Here is a 20,492-nt window from a genome sequence, read left to right as displayed (position 1 = left end):
AGAAACATGTTTAATTTTTTTTCAATGAAAGATTAATTAAGAAGTAATTAGTGATACACAGACTGGTTGGTCTGTTTCCTTTGAGAATATTTTTTTCTCTGTATTTTTGTTTCAAAAGATTATCCATGGAGATTGTCATAATCAAGTTGCATCTGTTCAACAACCAGGCTTCTGATTGAGCTTTACAATAGAAGAATGTGTCATCAGCATAGACATGTACATGAACTACTAGTGTCTAAATATGATATCACATAATTTAAGTGAAAAATGAACAGAATAGGGATCACAATTGACCCTGTAACATGGCATCCTGCATATTGTGGTGGAAACTCTCAACAGTTTTCTTGACATTTGAGCTTCAAGAATAAGGGCGACTCTTCAAATGTATCAAATGGCAAACTTAATGTGCATTATTTTCACAAACCCAAACCACTACTGGCTGCCATTTAGGAATCAATGCTTTATTTCAGTGTTGAGTGTGTGTGAACACTAAGAGATAGCCCATTAACAGTGAACAGACATGACAGATAGTAATTACAGAGAGCAAAAGAGCAGGCAAGTGACCGACTGTAAGAACTGAGCTGTGTTCCACAACACCACATATCCATTTGAGGGGAAAAAAATGTCAGCAATATGTAATGTTGATCTATTTCAAGGTGAAAACTCACACACACTCACTCACAGAAGCCCGAAGATATTTTTTAGCAGAACCAAAGTTCCCTCAAATGGATGTGTAGCCTCCAATCTAATCTATTTATGCTTGAAATGGTTTTTAGCTAACTATTACTTACTGTATGTTTACGTAAAATTTCAAAACAAGATTACTGAGAAGGCAGTTCCATCATACCGACTTTGAAACATTCATATGTATTACTGACATTAAGGCTGAATATCCAGCAAACAAAGCCTGGATTACTTTAAAAAACGTGGCCAGATTTTGTTGAAACAATCAATAAGCGCCGACAAATCCAAAAATGTCCTCCAGGATTGTTGGGCGCTTGAATAAAGTCAGAAAAAGTACTTTTAAAAGACTCTTGAACAATCGGCACAAATGAGGAACCATGTGAACTCCTTTCATTTTAACCTATTATTTTATTGAACATGCACTTGTGTCTTTTTTTATTTTCTTCTAAAAACTATAATGTCTTAGCTATCTGTAAAAGTGATGAGCATTCAGTATCTAAACCAATAGCAAAAATGAGCTATTAAGTTAGCCTGTAACCACATTCAGAACTGGCAGTATTAGCATTCAAAAGCAAATTGTTTTAATCAGTTTGATCATTGTGCTGTACTACAGGCTACTCGTTAGCTTTCTGACCATTGGTTTTGATCGGAAATGCAATGCTAACAACCTATTCCGGCTAACTGGCAAGCTTGAATATTTTTTTTTGCCCCACAGCATGACAGCTTCAACTTGACAAAAATGACAACAACAACAAAAATAAATAAATAACAGGAATAAAACGTAGCAAAACACACATACAAGTCACCACAATCATATTCAGATGAAATGTACAAAAAGAAGAAATGTTATGGGCACTTAAGAATCTCAAAGCACATGGTGGAACACAATCAAATGGCAAGATTAGAATGACTAACCAAATAAATAAATAATAAATAGAAGTAATAAATAACTTAGAAAATCTTTGACCCGGCTGTGAACATGGTGATTAATGTTTCTCTTAATTAATTGTTCAAAAAAGACTGAATGCTGTGTGAATAACTGACAGGACGCCACTTCGGCGACCACAAACATCCGGTGTTTCTCTTATATTAACAGTGTCCAACTCAACAATCATGTAAGTAACTTAAATATGGTTCTTGCCTCGTCAATAGCTCATGTAAATGTCCTGTGTTTTTATTGTATCACGTGGCACTTTTCCATAAGTTACAAGTAAATGCTTTGGAATTTCACAGGTGTTTAATGTCCTTAAGTGTACTTTACTGATGTTACTGTCATGGTTGCTTGTCTCGTTTCCACATAGCTTTAGGCAGATATATGGTTTATGAAACAGTGAAGGATTCTGGGGAATTCAACCAATGCAGACGAACAGAGCAACACCTGTTAATGCTGCTTCTGAACACTAATGCAACAGTAGTCAGTTTCACTCGCCACGTTTCCATCCTGTTTTTTATGTTTTTGAATGGTCCCATTAGAAAATTAATGGCTTGGGATAGTTTGTAGCATCTTTTCTGAATAAGTCTTGATGTAACAGTCAGCTTTTTCCATGTCTTTCCTTATCTTCATCTTCAGACAGCGCCAATTTGTTTTTTGACAATCTAATGTAGTCTCTACAGACACCTTCTGATGACACTACATAGCCTAGTTTATGAATTCCAAAGAAATTAATGGAAACGAGCGTAAATCACATTTTTTTGCGAATCAAAATTGCTTTATATTCATGTACAAACATCATTTATGACTTTTGTCTTTTCTACAGCGAGCGCAAAATTAAAAGGATCAACTGCAGCACAATAGTAGCAGCAAACAGGTAGATGTGCATCTACAAAGCCACCTTTTGTTTGGTGCCCATAATTCTGTATAGCATACAGACTATGCCCTCTAGTGTTCAATGTTATGAAATGCATCTTTTCACAGATGGACGGAAGGCAATAGGTTTTACCCCATCTAGTTTTATGGAATATGAGCATGGAGCATCAGTACTTTCCACTGTAAAGTTGGCCAGTTTACCATCGGGGTATATATGGATTGATTCATGTGGTCCAGTGGTCATTCAAGGAAATGCAGGGGTTGGCACTTAGTTTTCACTCTTGGAGGTTGCAGCTAGGTTTAAACATATAATCATTAACCAGGTGTGAAAGTAGCTCAATTTTACTGTAACAGTCTTTCCAAAATCCACTTTAAAAGTTCACGTTGTTTTACATGCTGAAGGCAAACTTTCATGAGTGAACTAGTTCCATAGACACATTTGGTCGACAATGAAACAAATGGAGTTCCGGTTGACAAGCTATGTGGAAACGAGGTGTTAATTGTCTTGTGCTGTGGGTGAACAGTTTGTAAAATGGGAGCTTACAGTTGAAATCTGGTATGTCAGATGTCAACAATCACATGATAACAGAGGCATGCTTCTAAAACACTGAGGTATTCTCTTTTTTTTGGACAGAACATGTGGAATTGTACAAGCGGGTGACAGCACTTCATGTAACTCTTACAGCATTCTCAAAATCCTTGGCTTTGGCAAGGAGTGAACCCAACAGTCTGTAATTCCCTTTTCTCTTTTGTTACCGAGATGTCAAGCAGAAACGAGTGTGAAAATGTTGCTGATTCCAAATATGTTGATTACTTTGAGCATTTTACATATTATTAAACGTCTTCTCACAAATATATAGGATAGATTTATAGACTTATTCTCATTGCAACGGATTTTTCAGGAAAAATATATGAACACTCAAACCAAGCAGAGAGAGACAATGATGCCCGTCAAAGCTACTGAGTCAATCAAGCCAATCAATCGATCAATCAGTCACTCAGACAATCAGAATTAGAGTCAAGCGATCGTTTCTAACGTGTAAAGAATGCTAGCATATGGGAAACAAAATAAACATTCCATATTCAAACAATCCTAAGATACAAACAATGCACAACAGGCTAAAAGTGGCCCATGTCTTAGTCTAACATTCTATTTTTTATAATCAGCCAACAATCACAGGAAGTTTGACTGGGAGAAGTTGTCCTTTTTTATCGCAATATTTACAAATTAACGCGTTCATTGCTGGGAATTTCCCAACACAACTGCATCCCTCTACTGCTAAACGAGTTTAAAGTTGAGTGCAGATTTAGTAGCAAATTCTAGCTTCCAATGTTACGGGTTAAACTGCAGGGAAGTTTGTAGTAATGTAAAAGACCAAATAATGTCACAGACATAGACCTCTTTTAGCTCATTGGCTATTATTTTGTGGATTACATACAATATGAGAAGGCAGAACATTAGAAAACTTTCAATCCTCCAATCCATTCTCTCCACTTCATATCCTCTATGTATGTTTTCATGGCTTTGATACTTCTTTGATACCTTTATCCAGCATTCACTACATTGTAGATTAGGGAAGCAGTGGTTTCACGGCTCTTCTTGCAACTTTCTTTTGTTTTCCCTTTGTTTTCTTAAAGCCTTTTTCATTCAATCCTCTATTGTTCCACTCATGTCAGGCTGGAAGAAGAGTTGCCTCTTGATTTTGGCATCGTTAATTTACTGCTGCATTTCACATTTCACTTGTGTTACCCATTCTGGTGTACTTCTTTGTCAAGAACATTGTATTTTTCCATTCCATTTTCTATGATCTTCATCCCCTCTTCAGACATCTCAAAATCATCACAGATGTCAAAGTTAGACATTCCCATTGCAGTTCTGACAGTGTATTGATGGCAGCTCAGCTAATCCATCTCTTTTGTTTTTTCCTATCTTCTGTCCATGCTTCCATCCAGAGTTACAGGCAGCGGTAAAGGTTTATGCAGTAATTCCTAGAATATGACATTGCGCACCATATCTCCAACAACATCCAACAACTGCTCCCCCGTCCACCTCCCTCCTGCCTCCTCTTCACATCCCCGTCCAAGCCTCCATCATTGTAGGTATCGGTAGACTTTGAAGCAGTGGTTGCCAGAGTCGGCAACCACCACGTGTCCATCTGAGGTCAGAGCCAGACCTTGTGGTCCATACAGAGGGTCTGCCGATGTGTTGATGTAGGACAGAAAGGAGCCGCTGCCGTCAAACACCTGGAAGTATTCAAGAGAAAACGTAGTCATTTTCCAAAAAGAAGCTCATTGTCGTTCCATGTCCACAAACCCTGCACACCAGCGTCATACCTGTATCCTGCTGTTGCCCCAGTCGGCTACAATGATGTTCCCATTGATGTCCACGGCGACACCGGTGGGAGCGTTGAACTGGCCGTTTCCTTCACCGTTTGAGCCAAACTTCAACACCAGCTCTCCCTCGGGGGTGAAAACCTGACCAGAGACACAAAGAGGCAGACATCAGATTCTATATTCAGCTAATCCTTGAGCTAAACATTTAACATTTACCTGTTTGCAAATATAACATTAAACAAAGACGTGAAAGAGAAGAAATATATATTATATATCATATTCTGTTTAGTACCTTGACAGAGTGGTTATGGAAGTCTGTCACAATGATCTCGTTGTTCTTGTTCACTGCTGCAAAATGTGGACCTTCAGGACAGGAACACAGAAACAATAAAAACAGAATGTGCTTTCAGTTAAGGCATTTCAACAAGCAAGTTGTTTACAGTGGTAGCATTACAACTGCTGCTTTCATAATTTTCACTTTATTCACTTTTATGTGCTTAGACAGATCCTAAAATCAGGATTGTGGAATTTTGAAGTAATCTGCAGTAGCACAAACCTGAGCCTGATTCTTTGTTTGCATCTGTCACACAGAAAAGTCAAAAATAAGCTGCAAAATGCCCCTAAAATGTTCCACTAGGATGTAGGATTGCTGTCTCACAGCTTGATGAAAAACTTGTTCACTGGCCTGAAGTCAGTAATTCCCATGCAAGTCTCTATGGTGGTGCTCCTTTAGTAGCTAAACTCCCATGATGCTCTTTGTTTGCCAGCATGGAAGTGCTCACCTCTTCCTCTGGTCATACAAGATTAAACCATAAGACTAGTTAATCTGCAGTATTTGAAGGGTGTATTATCTCTCAAAATCCAGATGGGATTGGGTGCAAAAGAAAAACCTTAACTGGGACATCCCTAGCTTAGACTAAAATTGTTTTCAGAGGTGTTATTTTATCTGCTTTGATTACACTTTAAAAGAAACTTAAATTGCTTTCAGTGAATGCACTTCAACTTTCAGACATAGCACTTCATTTGACAACTGTTTTTACAATTTACAACCCAACACTTTTGACTGCAAGTTTCGCTGCTTTCAGAGATCAAAGCTCGGTTTTTCTTAGAAAGTACACCACAACTTGCACATAAAGGTTAATGTCAGAACTTGCAAGTCGTTTGACACTTAAAGCAACTCTCAATATTTACATGTCAACTGGCACTTCAACCACCTTCAGAACACTTGAAGATACATGTTTTCTTTGTTGTCATGGTACCTCAGCTGCTCTCAGTGTTTACACTTCAGCAGATATTCAGTCACTATTGGTGTTTTTACCTTGGTAGGCAACGTTTCTTTTTGACTGACCCATTTTTAGTGCGTATATTCAACCAGAATTCCAATTTTACTCATATGATACCAATGTATAAGTCAGTGATGTTATTGATATATGTGATTTATATAATTTAGAATATGATAATTTAGTCTACAAAACATTCAAGATCGGCTTATTTTCATGACTTTCTTGGCAACTATTTATGTTTTTGAAACAACACTACCTGCAAACTGCTTGTCACCGTTGCCCCGACTACCAAACTTGGTGATGAGCTTGCCAGTCAGTTGGAAGATGAAGACAGTGCACGCCTTGTTGTCCACCACAATCACGTGACCATTTTCATCCACGGACACGCCTTTAGGCCCCATAAGCCTACCAGAGCCGAGCTTTGCCTGGTGACAAGGCACAAGATGCAAGAGGGTGAAAGGTTAGTTTTTATGCAACTTAGGGTCACCTTTCAAGTGTTTTTACCGGTGCCACAACAGCAGACCCACCTTGAACTTGCCCTCGCAGGAGAAGATGCTGACCCACTTGTTGTCGTAGTCGGCGATGATTATGTCACCACTGGGGTGCACGGCTACGCCGGTGGGGCGTTGCAGTTGACCCGGCGATCGTCCCCGCACTCCAAAACGACTCTTGAATTCCCCCTCATTGGAGAAAATCTGGAGATACAATGCATTCTTTAGATTGTCACTTAGACATTGGGTTTTTGCCGTTAAAGACGACATGATCGCAAAAAAAAAAACAAGCTCTACCTGGACACACTGATTGTTGCTGTCGGCAATCAGTATCCTGCCGTTGGAAGAGGCAGCCACTCCTTGGAGGTTGGTGAACTCTCCTTTATTCCTGCCTTTTGTTCCTGAAGAGTGCAAAAAATAGTCTCAAGCATCTATTAGACATGGTAAATCTTGGGATTCAGAAATATTATATATCGGTGAAGCTTGATTTGTCGCAGTGCCTTTTGTTTTTTGTCATACAATTATGATCTTGTTATTCTGACAATATATTGAACTAGTACAAATTAGAAAGACTTTATCTTCATGTGTGACACTGTATGGCACTCATTCAAGGGCAGTTTCAATTTAATGGAGAGACAAAATGAGACTTTGGGACAATCTGAAGTCCCATCATACTGGGGTGCTTTTGGCTTTACTTTAAGCCCCATTAATTCAACCAACACTTAATTACAGTTGGGTGTATCATTCTCCAACAAAAACTGCAATCACTAGGCTAAACCAGGTTCTGTTTTGTTGCCCAAATTTGGGGGTTTAAGCAGCGAGCCCAGTAAGCTATTGTAAAGATTCAAAAATAGCTGTAACTTCAGTTACTGTAATGCAGCAAATGCCCAAGTCTCCTTGTTTCTCTGCACTATTTCTTTTTTCCAGATGTGTTTCTCACCAATCCTGAAGATGAGGTCATCCTCGATGGGGTTCTGAGTTTTGCGCCGTGGGGTGCCCAGGGCGCTACTGGCCCTCTTGGAGCCCTTCTTCTTTTGGCCCGGGGACTTCCCTCGTCTCTTTGCCCCCTCAGAGGAACCTGTGGATGGGGTGGCGTTGGCTGCTGAGTTGGTTGCTGTCGTCGTGGATGGAGATACCTGGAGAGGTGGCAATGGAGGGAGAAGGTGCTGCTTTCAAGCGTGAATTCAATCGTTTAATCCTCATTAGGGTTGTGGAGGGATGGAGCCTATCCCAGCTGGCTTAGGGAGAAGACGGGACACCCTGGACAGGTCACCTGTTTATCACAGGGCTACATATCGTGGCAAATAATCACACTCACATTCCAACCTACTGACAATTTAGAGTTACCAGTTAACCTGAGCATGTTTTAGGACTGTGGGAGAAAGCTGGAGAACCTGGAGAAAACCCACGCATGCATAAGGAGAACATGCAAACTCCATGCAGAAAGATCCCAGGCCGGGATGCGAACCGGGGACCTTCAGATCTAGTACCCTCATAGATGTGTGAAGGGTCCCTTTGCCCTATGCTTAGTATATATACATTCCTCACGGGACAAATTCCATGTCTGTGAAAGTTGCACTCAATGTACGACCCCCATCATTTCCACCTCTTGCCCTTCTTTAACACAAATTAAAAGATAGCTCTGCCCACCTCTACCTCTGCCTCTGAGACCCTGGTGACGGTCAGTTTGAAAGGACTTCCCTTGATGTGCTGGTCATACAGTCGGAGAGCCAGCGAGAAGTTGCCCTCCTTTGGTACGATGTACACAAACTCATATGTCCCGTTCTTGTGGTCCACGATCTCACCGTCTACTATGCTGCCATCTGGGGTGAAGACCTGCATGAACACACGAGTGATGTTTTGTAAACTTCTTTTGCTCGTGTCTTCACAAAGCTGTGCTAGATTGTGGGTGTAAAAACAAACCTCAGCCGATAGGATTGCGTTACCACTCTTGCACGCTCCCCCTGACTTGTCCCTTGTAACGATAGTAACCGAGGCAGGATGTCCCACAACACACTGCTCCAGGCCGGCGCCCATGGCTTCACTTTGGCTCGCCACCGCACTACAGAAGATAAGATAAGATAAGATAAGATAAGATAAGATAAGATAAGATAAGATAAGATAAGATAAGATAAGATAAGATAAGATAAGATAAGATAAGATAAGATAAGATAAGATAAGATAAGATAAGATAAGATAAGATAAGATAAGATAAGATAAACTTTATTGATCCCAGAAAAATTGCAGAGAAACATTATACACACATGATGATATTTTGAAGAACACTATATACAAAAGGATGAAGTTTTAACAAATTATTGGACATACACTACCATTCAAAAGTTTTGCGTCACTCAGGCAGTTTCATGTTTTCCATGAAAAGTCAAACTTTTATGTGCTAACATAACTGAACAAGGGTTTTCTAATCATCAATTAGACTTTTAACACCATTAGCTAACACAATGTAGCATTAGAACACAGGAGTGATGGTTGCTGGAAATGTTCCTCTGTACCTCTATGGAGATATTCCATTAAAAATCTGCTGTTTCCAGCTAGAATAGTCATTTACCACATTCATTTAATATAATCTTCATTGGAAAAAAAGCATTTTTAAAAAAAGGATATTTCTAAGTGACCCCAAACTTTTGAACGGTAGTGTAAGTCAGTGGAATGTGTATGTAAGAAGAAAAGAAATGCAACAGTAAATAATGTAGATCAGTGACGTTATAATGCGTCATTGTACAGCCTGACTGATGGAGGGATGAAGGACTTGCGGAAACACTCCTTCTTCCACTTCAGGTGTAACAGTCTGTCACTGAAGGTGCTGCTGAAGGAGTTTACAGTCTGATGCAGAGGGTAGAAGGTGTTTCCTATGATGGACACTTTGGTCAGAGCCCTCCCCTCAGACTAGAGGACTCTTTTTATCAGTCTGTTCTCCCCCCTCCGAAGCACACCACTGCATAGGAGACCATAGATGCCACCATGGAGTAGTAGGGGGTCCTCAGCACACACCTAAAGATACAAGCCTCCTCAGCAGGTATAAACAACACTGACCCTTCTTATAAAGACAGTCAGTGTTATCTGTCCAGTCCAGTTTGTTATTTAGGTGAACACCCAGGTACTTGTAGGTCCTCACTCTCTCACTGTCAAGTCCTGGGATGTTCAGCGGTGGAGTGTTTCTGGGTTTCAGGGTGAGACAGTGTTAAGTGATATTGATAAGCGTGGTCTCACCTGGTCGTGACGATGGTCCCCAGGTTGTGTATGGACTTCCTCAGCCCGTCCGTCTCCATCACCAGATCCAGCTGGTCGTTCTCCTCTGGCTGGCATGGTAGGCCCAGGCCCACCAGCTCCCCCAGCCTCTCCTGCAGCTCCTGCTCCACCTGCAGGCTCGCCACGCAGGCCTCCCCAGCCAGGGCCTCCTCCGTCTGGGTACAGGTGGCCGTGATGTCCCCCTCTCCTCGGACAAGACTGTCTACCTGCGCCTGAAGGACCTGGAGACACAAAGAGCCGACCTTCATGGGGTTTTGTGGTTTTGTTTGATGTATTTTATTGAGTGAAGTATCCCCGTAGTGTAAAATTTGTGTGCACATGCCTTCTGTTTGAGTCCGTATGTAACTTCCAGCTCCATCAGCAGGACACTCTTCCGGACATCCAGCTGCTTGTGCAGGTCCTCGAAGCTCGACTGGATGTCCTCCTCAATGGAAGCTCTCTGATTGGTCAGCTGCTGGAGGATCTCCTTGACGAAGGACAGGGCATCTGAAATCTGAGGGAGTCTAAACCGGAATCAAAGTCAAATGTCAGGTAAAGTAAACAAAAGATGAGGCGTCATCTGCGCTTTAACACATTAATTATTCATGTGTGCAACTAGTATGAATATACAGTTTACGCTTAGTTTTTATTGTATATATAAAATGTCTGTTTCTGTCTAACTTTCACATCCTGATACATTTTGTCCTGCATTTCTCTGGCTGTCCACTAGATGTCAGCATCTCCCTGTTTTCCCACTAACTGTACTTGCACTTTACTTGAATATTTTCATTTTTAACTGCTTTATGACTGAGTTTCACTGTGATTCAGAGGTAACTATGATATATTTTACTTTGTTCTACTTCAGCTACTTAGATTTACATTGAAAACCTGTAATAATATCAGAAAAAAAATGATATTTTTGATATTTTTAGCAACCACTGACACACCGAAGCAGTTTAAACAACTAAAAGTAACTTAGAAAGAGTTTTTTTTTTTTGTTTGTTTTTTTTTTAGTAAATGGTTAGTATTCCAGGACCTGTTGTTGACAGACCCCAGCCTCTCCTGCAGGCTGATACGATGCTGCTCCAGGGCCTGGCTGAGGGCCACCTTTGGGTGCTCTTCATGCTCCAACACACAGTCTTCACACAGCGCAACCTCACAGGCCGAACAGTACAGGTCCGCCACCTGCAGACAGAAAGGCAGAAGAGAGAATCAAAGTTTAACTCACACGTTGCTCCGGTCAGTGGTCAATTATTGGACACAGAAGTCTTTGTCGTGGTGCCCCTTGCTAGCTAAAATGCTGTCTGCTGACCAACATGAACTGTAGTCTGAGTGACTCCTCCTCTGGTCTGTACAGTATTAAACAGGAAGAAGCTCGACCTGCCAGAACAACCAGGTACTATAACTGATCTACAATTAGCTTAGGTTGCTGATCACCTATGTAGCATAAAAGAATAGCTTGGGTGCATTTTTTTCATAATATTATTAACTTTAATGTACTTGAACTGTGTATTATTGAGGAAATCTGACTTTATATCAGACAAAATAAATATTAAGTGACTTAGCTAACACAATGTAGCATTAGAACACAGGAGTGATGGTTGCTGGAAATGTTCCTCTGTACCCCTATGGAGATGTTCCATTAAAAATCAGCCGTTTCCAGCACCCGGTGAGGTCATTTTCTTGCAATATCTTTGTAATGAAAAGCTTTTATCATTTCATATTCTGGGTATTCCTCAGAAAACACGTTTTTGACATCATTCCATTCAAAATGTCTAAGTTAACTTCTCTATTTTTAAAGAAACTGTAATACTTGTGTTACTACCCCAAGCTCTTTGTCACTGATAATATTATAAAGAGATGATGCAAAAACTTGGAGGGACGGAAAGCAGCAATAGCTGGAGGAAAAGAGTGGAAAAATGTCAACAAAATGGATGCTGGCATTTCATCTATTTCTGTTCTGTGTAATATTCTTCTTTTTCAATTATCAAAATGTTCAAAATAGGTCATAAAGTGAAAAATAAAGATATTTCAAACATGAAATCATTCTTGTGAGGACAAAAATACAATACAAACAATAATACAAATGATTATTTTTCACCAAAATGTCCAAAATGACATAAAAACAAATAGATTTTTATATGGGTCATTTTTGACCCACTTTTGGAAGAGTGTAGATTCAATCACTTGTGCATCTAAGGGTTAACAATGTCTAGACTGTATTTCTGATTCATTTAATGCTATCTTCATTGGGGAAAAAAGCTGCTTTTCTTTCAAAAATAAGGACATTTCTAAGTGAGGCCAAACTTTTGACTAGTAGTGTGCATTAGATTATTATTACTGGTGCATTACTGTGAATGCACTCTCCAGGAATAGACTGATTGTTTGTGAGAAATTCTGACAGTAGTTAGAAATGCCGTCATGACTTCCCCTAGCACAAAGTGACGCCTTCACAATGCAACGTTATTTAAGTTTTTCTTCTGTTTTATGTGAAAAAAAAATCTTAATTATTAAAGTAACTAAAGCTGTTGGATGACTGTGGTGAAGTTAAAAGTGTGATGTTTCCGTCTTGGATTGAATGGAATTTTAAAACGTCATGAAAAGGAGAGACTCAGATAAAGTGCAAGTAACTCAGATTTGTGCTTTGTATGTACAGTGAGCTTTTCATCTTGCAAATAGACGTTTCATAAAGAAAGAAATGAGCGTTGTCAGTGTTGCACTCTTACCTTCCCTGCATGTTGTGGGCAGGCGTTTTTGCCGGGCGGAGCCTCCAGGACGGTGCACTCCTCACTGCTGCTATCTGGGGAGTGTTGGTGGGCCTCCATCTGCGAGCGGCAGCCTGGTGGGGGTGAACCTCCGAACACACCCCTCGTTCCCCTCTGCAGCCAGGGGAAGGGGCTTTATGTTCCGATACAGCTACTGTCTTTTTGAGCTGCTTGTTCTGGTTCTTCTTCTCACGTCGCAGGGTTTATTCCATCGTACATTCAACGGGAGGGAGCAAGAAGTGTAGCACGACAAAAACACCCTGTTCTTGATGCGTCCACTGCTAAGAGGGGAGGCTAATGGCCTTTATTTGAGCCTGTAGTCAATCAGTCTCGGCATACGTTATTCCATTACATTCCTGTTGGGCGAGAAAAGGATCCAGGCATTAACATCTTGATTCATTTCCAATTTAAGACATCCTTCTGCTTTCACGTATTGTCCACTCCCAGAGTAATATATGTCTCTTGAAACCATAAGAATTATAGTGTAAGAGCAGCAGTCCGGTCTTCTTCCAGTCTGATTTAGAACAATGTGACGAGCCTTGGCGTTAATTTAATTCACAGAGGGTTGAAGATGGAATCCACTGTGTCCTGGGAAGAAGAGATAGATAAGGAGGGACCAAGTTAGTTAGTTGGAAAAACAGAAAAACACGGACAAAGAATGATTTGATATTTTCATTCTTCTTCATCTGTCTTATTTAGGAACTTTAGTGATGACTGTTCACTGATTAATTGACACTAACAGCTTATCAAAATAAAACACACGTATCAACCGATAAGGCAGAAAATGAAGGTCAAGTGTGTCAGGACCTGTATTGTGCATTAGCTGCAGTACCTAGTAGAGCCACCAGGTGGAGTCTCTTACTGTTTGATGAGATGGTAGACTAGGGCTGGTTTGTTGTGTTTGTTACTGTAGCAACCAGCTCGGACTACAGTTGATCAGTGTTGGCAAGCAGAGAGCTTTGTGGGGGTTTAGCTAGCAATGGGCACCATGACAGAGACTTCTGTGGTGGTTAATGGTTTGTGGCTGGAGGTCAAAGAACATTCCTACCACCAAGGCAGTCTTACTGTGCATGTCACGAGTCTGTGGTCCAGAATAGCTTTATCAGAACATGGAGATATGTCCACCTAGTTACAAAGAAATAAAAAAAATGAACAAATGACACAAAAATTACAAAAGCGTGAAACAAAATGATGAAAACGATACACAAAACAATGAATAAAGCAAAACACAAAATGACAAAAATAAGACAAAAAAACACAAGTGAGACAAAAGGGAAACACAAAATGACAAAAACGTGAGATAAACGAGAAAAGTCAGACAAAAATATTACATAAATGAGACACAAAACGACAAAAGAACAATGAACAATCTAGTATTTTACTTTATGATCAAAGCAACTTCTCAAGGTCTAGAAATTATTTTCAATTTATAATTTTACTAACAATGAATAAAAATTTACAGTTAATGTGTTCTCTAATTTTTACACTTTACAAAGTCGTCTTGCAGGCCAGATTGGACTTTCTGGCGGGCCGGTTTTGGCCCACGGACCGCATGTTTGACACCCCTGATCTATAGTATACAATACTAGTAGCACCTGTGAACACTTGAAAAATGTTGTACATGTTGACGACATAATTTTTTAATTTTAAAAAATGTGTAATTATGAAGAAACTAAACATCCTTTTTTGTTTGTTTTTGTGCTTTATGGCATTCTAATCGTGTTGCTCTGTAGAGACGACTTTTCTGAGTTCTCTCTCATTCTTCATGGTTGTTCTGTTTCCACAGAGCTGCAGGACTTCAGATTGAAAAACGAACCACGGCGAAGAAAAACATGATAGGAGCAAATTAAAGTGCTTGGAATTCAGCCGGCTGAGTGAGGATGTTGCATCAGAATAAGAAAATCGTTATCTTCAGAATGTTTCAGGTAAAGATTTCAAAAAATAGTTCAGAAATTCCTGTATTTGTGTAATAAAAAAACACAAACTGCAACTGTATGTACCAGCTGGGAAAACATGCCCAAACCTGGAATAAAACTAGTGTGTCTTCCCCACTATAGGAATGCCCATATGTTCCTACCAGGTGGCTCATTAGATGGCTCTGTTCCCCAGTTAACTCCCAGATGGTACAGTCCACAGAGATTAGGCTGTGCAACAAGCCTTGGGACAGGTGGTATGATCCACAGAAGGGGGATGGGGTCGGTGTTGTTGCTTGTACGACCTACAGGAGGCATGAAAAGTAGGAGCAAGGTACTAATAAAGAGCTCTAGGAAGCAGCAATGTAGGTCACCAAAATGTCTTCAAAGAAGAAGAAAAAAGAGGGGATGGGGTTGTGGTTTCCATGGTAACAGACTGCTTGGAGAGAAGGGGGCGGGTGGTGGCGTCGCCGACAACGAGGAAACACAAGAAAAGGTGAAACAACGAGGAGCCTTTTTAACCCTGATGTCCTAAATTTAGCTGCATGTGTGATAAGAGCAGAAATGACGCCAACGCTGGCGGCACAAAGTGTCGCAGTTTGTAGCCGCCTGGTTGGTGGCGATGATGCAGCAAACTGCCTCAGTTTGATTGGATTTGATTGGATCTCGATGCGTGAAAATGATGAGGGAATCGAGAAATTATCAATGTAACCAATAAAAGATACAACAAAGTTAAATGCATTGGACAAATTCTGAAGAGGCACACTGGAAAAAAAGTTTCTAGCTGTCATTTTTCTTAAATAACAGATAATAACTAGTAAAATAACAGAGTCCTGTTCCAGATTACATTAGATTTCACATATTTAACTACATATGACATACATTATCCTCTGTATTATATATTACATTTTACATTTCTGTCAATTTGTATTTATTATTACAAATGTGAAGCATTTTTTATTATTTTTTCTTAAATTTTTGCCTTCATTCTCTCTTTCTGTCCGTCCTCTTGGTTTATTTTTTACCGTCTCACTGCCATCCAAAGTGTTTTTCCTCCCATGTGTGTGTAAAATATGAACCCAGTGTTGTCATGAATAATTTATCGAGGGGAGGGATTATGGATATGAGTTCTGTGTGATCTTGTTCATAATCCCGTTTTAACACCTCCTCCCCCAAATATTCTGTCCACAAGTCGCCACAACCTTGTCTGACATGAAAGCTGCCTTACAAAGACGGACGTGCAGTTAGTGTCCGTCTGAAAAAACCAAAAGCTCGTCACAAATGCACACACGATAGAGAACGAAGGAAACATTTTTCAGCTATTTCTTGTTTTTATTTATTCATTCGTCAGTGCAAATGAACAGGATGTTATATTTCCTATGTCAGGCACTCACTGCTTCTACACCCCCACTCCTCCATTCAAGGATTCTCTGCAGTACAATGCTGCAAAGGATTATGGGGCAACAGTGAGGCTCTATTTTTTTGTGTGCAGTGACTGTCGGTAACTGTCACAGTGCGCGACACAATTGAACTCCTTCTTTCTTTCATTCCCGATATTGACACAGTTCATCTGTTCATCGCTGTTTTGAACGTATCGCCGTGTTTTGTGGAATCAGACACATTTGCAGCCAATTGTTTGCGTTTGTTTGTGTCCAAGTCTGGCGTCCAAACATCAGTTTATACTGCAACCATGTGTTTCTGTAGTTTGGACAAATCTAAGATTCTGACACTGTTGATGCTCTTCAGAACAGACACTGTATCAATAACTGCTAAGACTATTTTGAAAGGACAAGTCTGAAAGTAGAAAGCAACTCATTTGAGCCCACCTGTGATTTACAATCAATCAATCTAACTGCATGAACATGGTTCTAAAATGAGCTGTGAACTTTCTCAGTGTTGGACATATGGACTGTGTCTGTGTCTTCATCATGGCTCCACATGGAAAAGAATTAAGCAGAAGAAGTGAAAAATCCGACTGAGATTTAACAAAGATGGGAAAGGATGGAAATAGGTTCAAATTTAGGCAAAATGATTCAATATTTATTAAAAATAACTCAAAATTGTTTGGTCTATAATTACTTAAAGGACTCAATCACTCCAAATTTGTTCAGAATGACTCAAAAATGGTCCAAAGAAAAGCTGTGAAATGAAACTGAGTACATGTGCTTTCCAAAAAGTTTTTTTTTTTCTGCTTTGGACCTATGGACTGTGTCTATGCGTACATCATGGCTTCATGTGAAAAAGAATTGAACAGAGAAACTGAAAATCTGATTGTGAAACTTCACAAAGAAGCAAAAGAAGTGAAATAAGTTACAGTTTCCTACAAAATGACTGAAAGTTGTTCAGAATTCCTCAAAACCAGTTCCAAATAAGGTCAAAATGTGTCTAAGAATACCGTTGGGGTTTTCAATTTTACATGAGAACAAATGCTCCATGGTCAGACACGAAAGTATTATTGATGCACTAATGTGTAAGTAGCATTTTAATGCTGCAGCTGGTTGAGGTGGTTGTAATTAAACTTTATCGTCATCAATTATTAACCTGTTCATTATTTTATCACTTAGCCGGAGAAAAACCTTGAAACGATCTCAGTTCAGAAACTCAAAATATTCACCTTATTCTCATGTTATTACCAAAAAAATATTCAAAAGCTCATTAAAATCCCTTCTAGTCAATAAGCAATCAATTATTAACATAACTCTCTATGGTTCGAGGGATGAATAAACGCCACTCATCTGGACACAACACACTTGGCTAATTGAAGACCTACTTACATCACCCTGCTTCAGACTCCATTACATCCCAGGTGGAAACACAACTGTAGCTGTGAAACCAGTTTCTGGAGTGCTGCTGAGTAAATTCACAGCGTGACGTCACACCGACAGCAGAAAATACAGCTGACACGCCAGTAACCTGAGCTTCCTCCTCATATATTCCCATGAAAAGGTTGCTTTTTCTCTTGGCACCTGTAGGTTTTGTTCTTTTGGTGATTTAATAAATGAAACGTGTCGATTTCACAGATTCTCCTCGTGTCTGTTAGCTGTTTGCATCTGTTTGCATCTGTTTCTTTGTGGATATTTTGGATTTTGTGTAGCTGCTTTTGTCTTTTTCTGGTTTGTGCCATTTTTTTTGTTGTCATTTTGCATCTCTTTGTCATCGTTTCATGTCCCCTTTGTAGCTTTCTTTTGTTCCATTGCGGTTGTCTCTCCCTTTATCATTGTTTTGCAAGTCTTTGTAGTTATTTTGTGTCTCTTTGTAGTTGTTTTGCATCTATTTAGAATTATGTGGTGTTGCTATAATGATTTTGCATCATGTTTTAGCTGTTTTGTGTCTCTTTATAGCTATTTTGTGTCTCTTTGTAGTTGTTTTGTGTCAGTTTATAGTAATTTTGCCAGTCTTTGTAGTTGTTTTTCGTTTCTTTGTAGCTATGTTGCGTCACCATACTCATTTTGCACATAGTTGTAGCTGTTTTGGGTCTCTTCATAGGAATTTTGCAAGTCTTTGTAGCTGTTATGTGTGTCTTTCTTGCTGATTTGCTTCTCTTTGTAGTTGTTTGCATCTATTTGTAGCTCTGTTGCATCACCATAATTATTTTGCATCTTGTCTTGTATCTGTTTTGCATGTCTTTCTAGCTGTTTTGTCTCTTTACAGCTATTTTTTGTGTATTTGTAGTTGTGTTGCATCTCTGTAGCTGTTTTGTGTCACTTCATAGTGATTTTGTGTATCTTTCTAGCTGCTTTGCTTCTCTTTGTAGTTGTTTTCCGTCTCTTTGTAGCTATGTTGCATTGCTAGGATTATTTTGCATCTTGTTGCTGTTTTGTGTGTCTTTCTAGCTGCTTTGCTTCTTTTTATAGTAATTTTGTGAATGTTTGTAGATGTTTTATGTCACTTTATAGTAATATTTCATCCCTTAGTGGATTTAGGTTTCTTCATAGTCATGTTGTATCTCTTTGTAGTTGTTTTGTGCCTTTTTTAAAATTGTTACTTTGTGTCGTTCGAGTTGCTTTCTCTTTGTAGTTGTTTTGCGTCTCTTTGTAGCTATGTTACGTCACCATAATCATTTTGCATGTTGTTGTAGCTGTTTTGGGTCTCTTTATAGTAATTTTGTGAGTCTTCATAGCTGTTTTGTGTATCTTTCTAGCTGCTTTGCTTCTCTTTGTAGTTGTTTTGCGTCTCTTTGTAGCGATGTTGCATTTGCGTTTCTTCTTTCTTTTGGTCTTTCTGTGCCTTTTTTAAAGTCTCTTCATTGGTTTTCCTAGAAGAGGCCTCTAGCGTTTCTTCATATGGACCACTTTCACCAATCAGCCTTGACGTTGTCACCTCTTCGCCAGGTAAACTACACACCTGGACGTCCACGTGATGCAAAGAAAAGACGATTCATGGGACCGGACCCTTTTCTTCCATTGCTCTGTGGTTTCGTTCGGTGGTGGACATTCTGGCTCAGCCACAGTTTGTCAGAGTCTCACCTGGTGCTTCACCTGCCACCCAGCACCTCTCAGCCACCGTGGCAAGAGAACCAAAGCTGGCCACTTCCTCTGACGGCGGTTTTAATGTTGTGGCTCATCGCTGATAGAAATCAGAGTGGATCAGCCCAGCTTTCTGTTCACAGAAGTGACGTACCTTCTGTTACTGTTAGCGCCCGGGATGCTAACGTGCACATACAGGCCTGACACACACACACACACACACACACACACACACACACACACACACACACACACACACACACAGACACACACACACACACATCTGTATTTGCTCTGCTGTTTTGATCAATCTGCATTCATTCATTTATTCACTCATTCATCCTCCACCAGCGTTCATGCTGCAATCTGTCCATCCTCAATCCCTCTGCTCTTCCTCCTCCCTGCCTCCCCCCCTCTCTGGCAGGAAAACACAGCATGCTACAGCTGCTACTGTCATCCTCAAACATTCCTCCATCCATCCACCCATCCATCCGCCCATCCCTTCATCCTCTCATCCCAGATAAAACGCAAAGCCGCCACTCACCACGTCTTCCTGAGGCGATCGCTGCAAGTGTCTGTTTTGCAGCCTGAAGCCATCGCGTCATGATAGCGTCTTGTTTGCTGCCTCTCCTCAGTGTGTGTGTGTGTGTGTGTGTGTGTGTGTGTGTGTGTGTGTGTGTGTGTGTGTGTGTGTGTGTGTGTGTGTGTGGGAGGGAGGGAGGAGGATATCATCGTCACGGCAACACCAGCAGCTTGCAGCAGCAGCAGCATCACTCTGAGGAGGAGGAGGAGAGGAGGAGGAGCATCCATCAGGGCACTGCTGGTGCACCCTCCAATCAGGAGCAAGATATGGAGGAAAGGCCACAGCTGATTGGTTCATCCACCTGTCAGTCATAGTCTCTCTCTCTACATGTATCTCAGTGTCTCTCTCCCTTCGCCTCTCACTTGCACCAACACCAACCAAATCTACATGAAACACATTTGAATCAAACACAAAATTTAATTGAAGGTAAATTTTTTTTTGTCTGTTTGTTGTTTTATTTTTGTGTTTTTAGAAAAAGTACACTACTGTTCAAAAGTTTAGGGTGACTGAGAAATGTCCTTATTTTTGAGAGAAAAGCATTTTTTTAAACTAAAAAAAACATTAAATGAATGATAAATCCAGTGCAGACATTGTTAATGTGGTAACTGACTATTGTAGCTGGAAACAGCTGATTTTTAATGGAATATCTCCATAGGGGTACAGAGGAACATTTCCAGCAACCATCACTCCTGTGTTCTAATGCTACATTGTGTTAGCTAATGGTGTTGAAAGGCTCATTGATGATTAGAAAATCATTGTGCAGTTATGTTAGCACATGAATAAAAGTGGGAGTTTTCATGGAAAACATGAAATTGTCTGGGTGACCCCAAATTTTTGAACAGTGGTGTATATTCTGATTAATTGTATTTTTATACTTCATTCAGTAAATGTCTCTCCGCTTTGGGCTTAACAAAGGG

General features: G+C 40.1%; 1 protein-coding gene across 2 annotated transcripts; it reads right to left on the bottom strand.

Moving 5' to 3' along the window:
- Positions 1–440: 440 nt before the first annotated feature.
- LOC111586576 (tripartite motif-containing protein 2-like) lies at positions 441–19,694 on the bottom strand. 2 transcript variants are annotated; one of them, XM_023296329.3, is made up of 14 exons: positions 19,537–19,694; positions 12,575–13,201; positions 10,885–11,033; positions 10,192–10,372; positions 9,831–10,090; positions 8,523–8,661; positions 8,250–8,435; positions 7,540–7,735; positions 6,897–7,000; positions 6,636–6,803; positions 6,365–6,533; positions 5,118–5,188; positions 4,826–4,966; positions 441–4,735 (listed from the first exon to the last, which is right to left on the bottom strand). In XM_023296329.3, exons 2-14 carry the CDS (start codon positions 12,671–12,673, stop codon positions 4,583–4,585), a joined length of 2,016 nt encoding a protein of 671 aa, XP_023152097.2. In that variant the 5' UTR covers positions 12,674–13,201; positions 19,537–19,694; the 3' UTR covers positions 441–4,582. The 2 variants fall into 2 exon arrangements, with proteins under 2 accessions (XP_023152097.2, XP_054863470.1); XM_055007495.1 differs by lacking the exon at positions 19,537–19,694 and adding an exon at positions 13,679–13,807.
- Positions 19,695–20,492: the final 798 nt, after the last annotated feature.

This window comes from Amphiprion ocellaris, chromosome 23 (genome assembly GCF_022539595.1).
Source record: "Amphiprion ocellaris isolate individual 3 ecotype Okinawa chromosome 23, ASM2253959v1, whole genome shotgun sequence".
In the NCBI taxonomy this organism is placed as follows: domain Eukaryota; kingdom Metazoa; phylum Chordata; class Actinopteri; family Pomacentridae; genus Amphiprion; species Amphiprion ocellaris.
Note: the sequence above shows the minus strand (reverse complement) of the source record. Positions and strands in the feature narration are given on the sequence as shown.

Excerpts from the sequence above, each read along its gene's own strand:
- LOC111586576 (XM_023296329.3), bottom strand. The coding sequence starts at position 12,673 with ATGGAGGCCCACCAACACTCCCCAGATAGCAGCAGTGAGGAGTGCACC. Across the intron at positions 10,091-10,191 it reads CATACGGACTCAAACAGAAG|GTCCTTCAGGCGCAGGTAGA; the intron begins GCATGTGCACAC and ends TTGTGTCTCCAG. Across the intron at positions 4,967-5,117 it reads TCCATAACCACTCTGTCAAG|GTTTTCACCCCCGAGGGAGA; the intron begins GTACTAAACAGA and ends GTCTCTGGTCAG.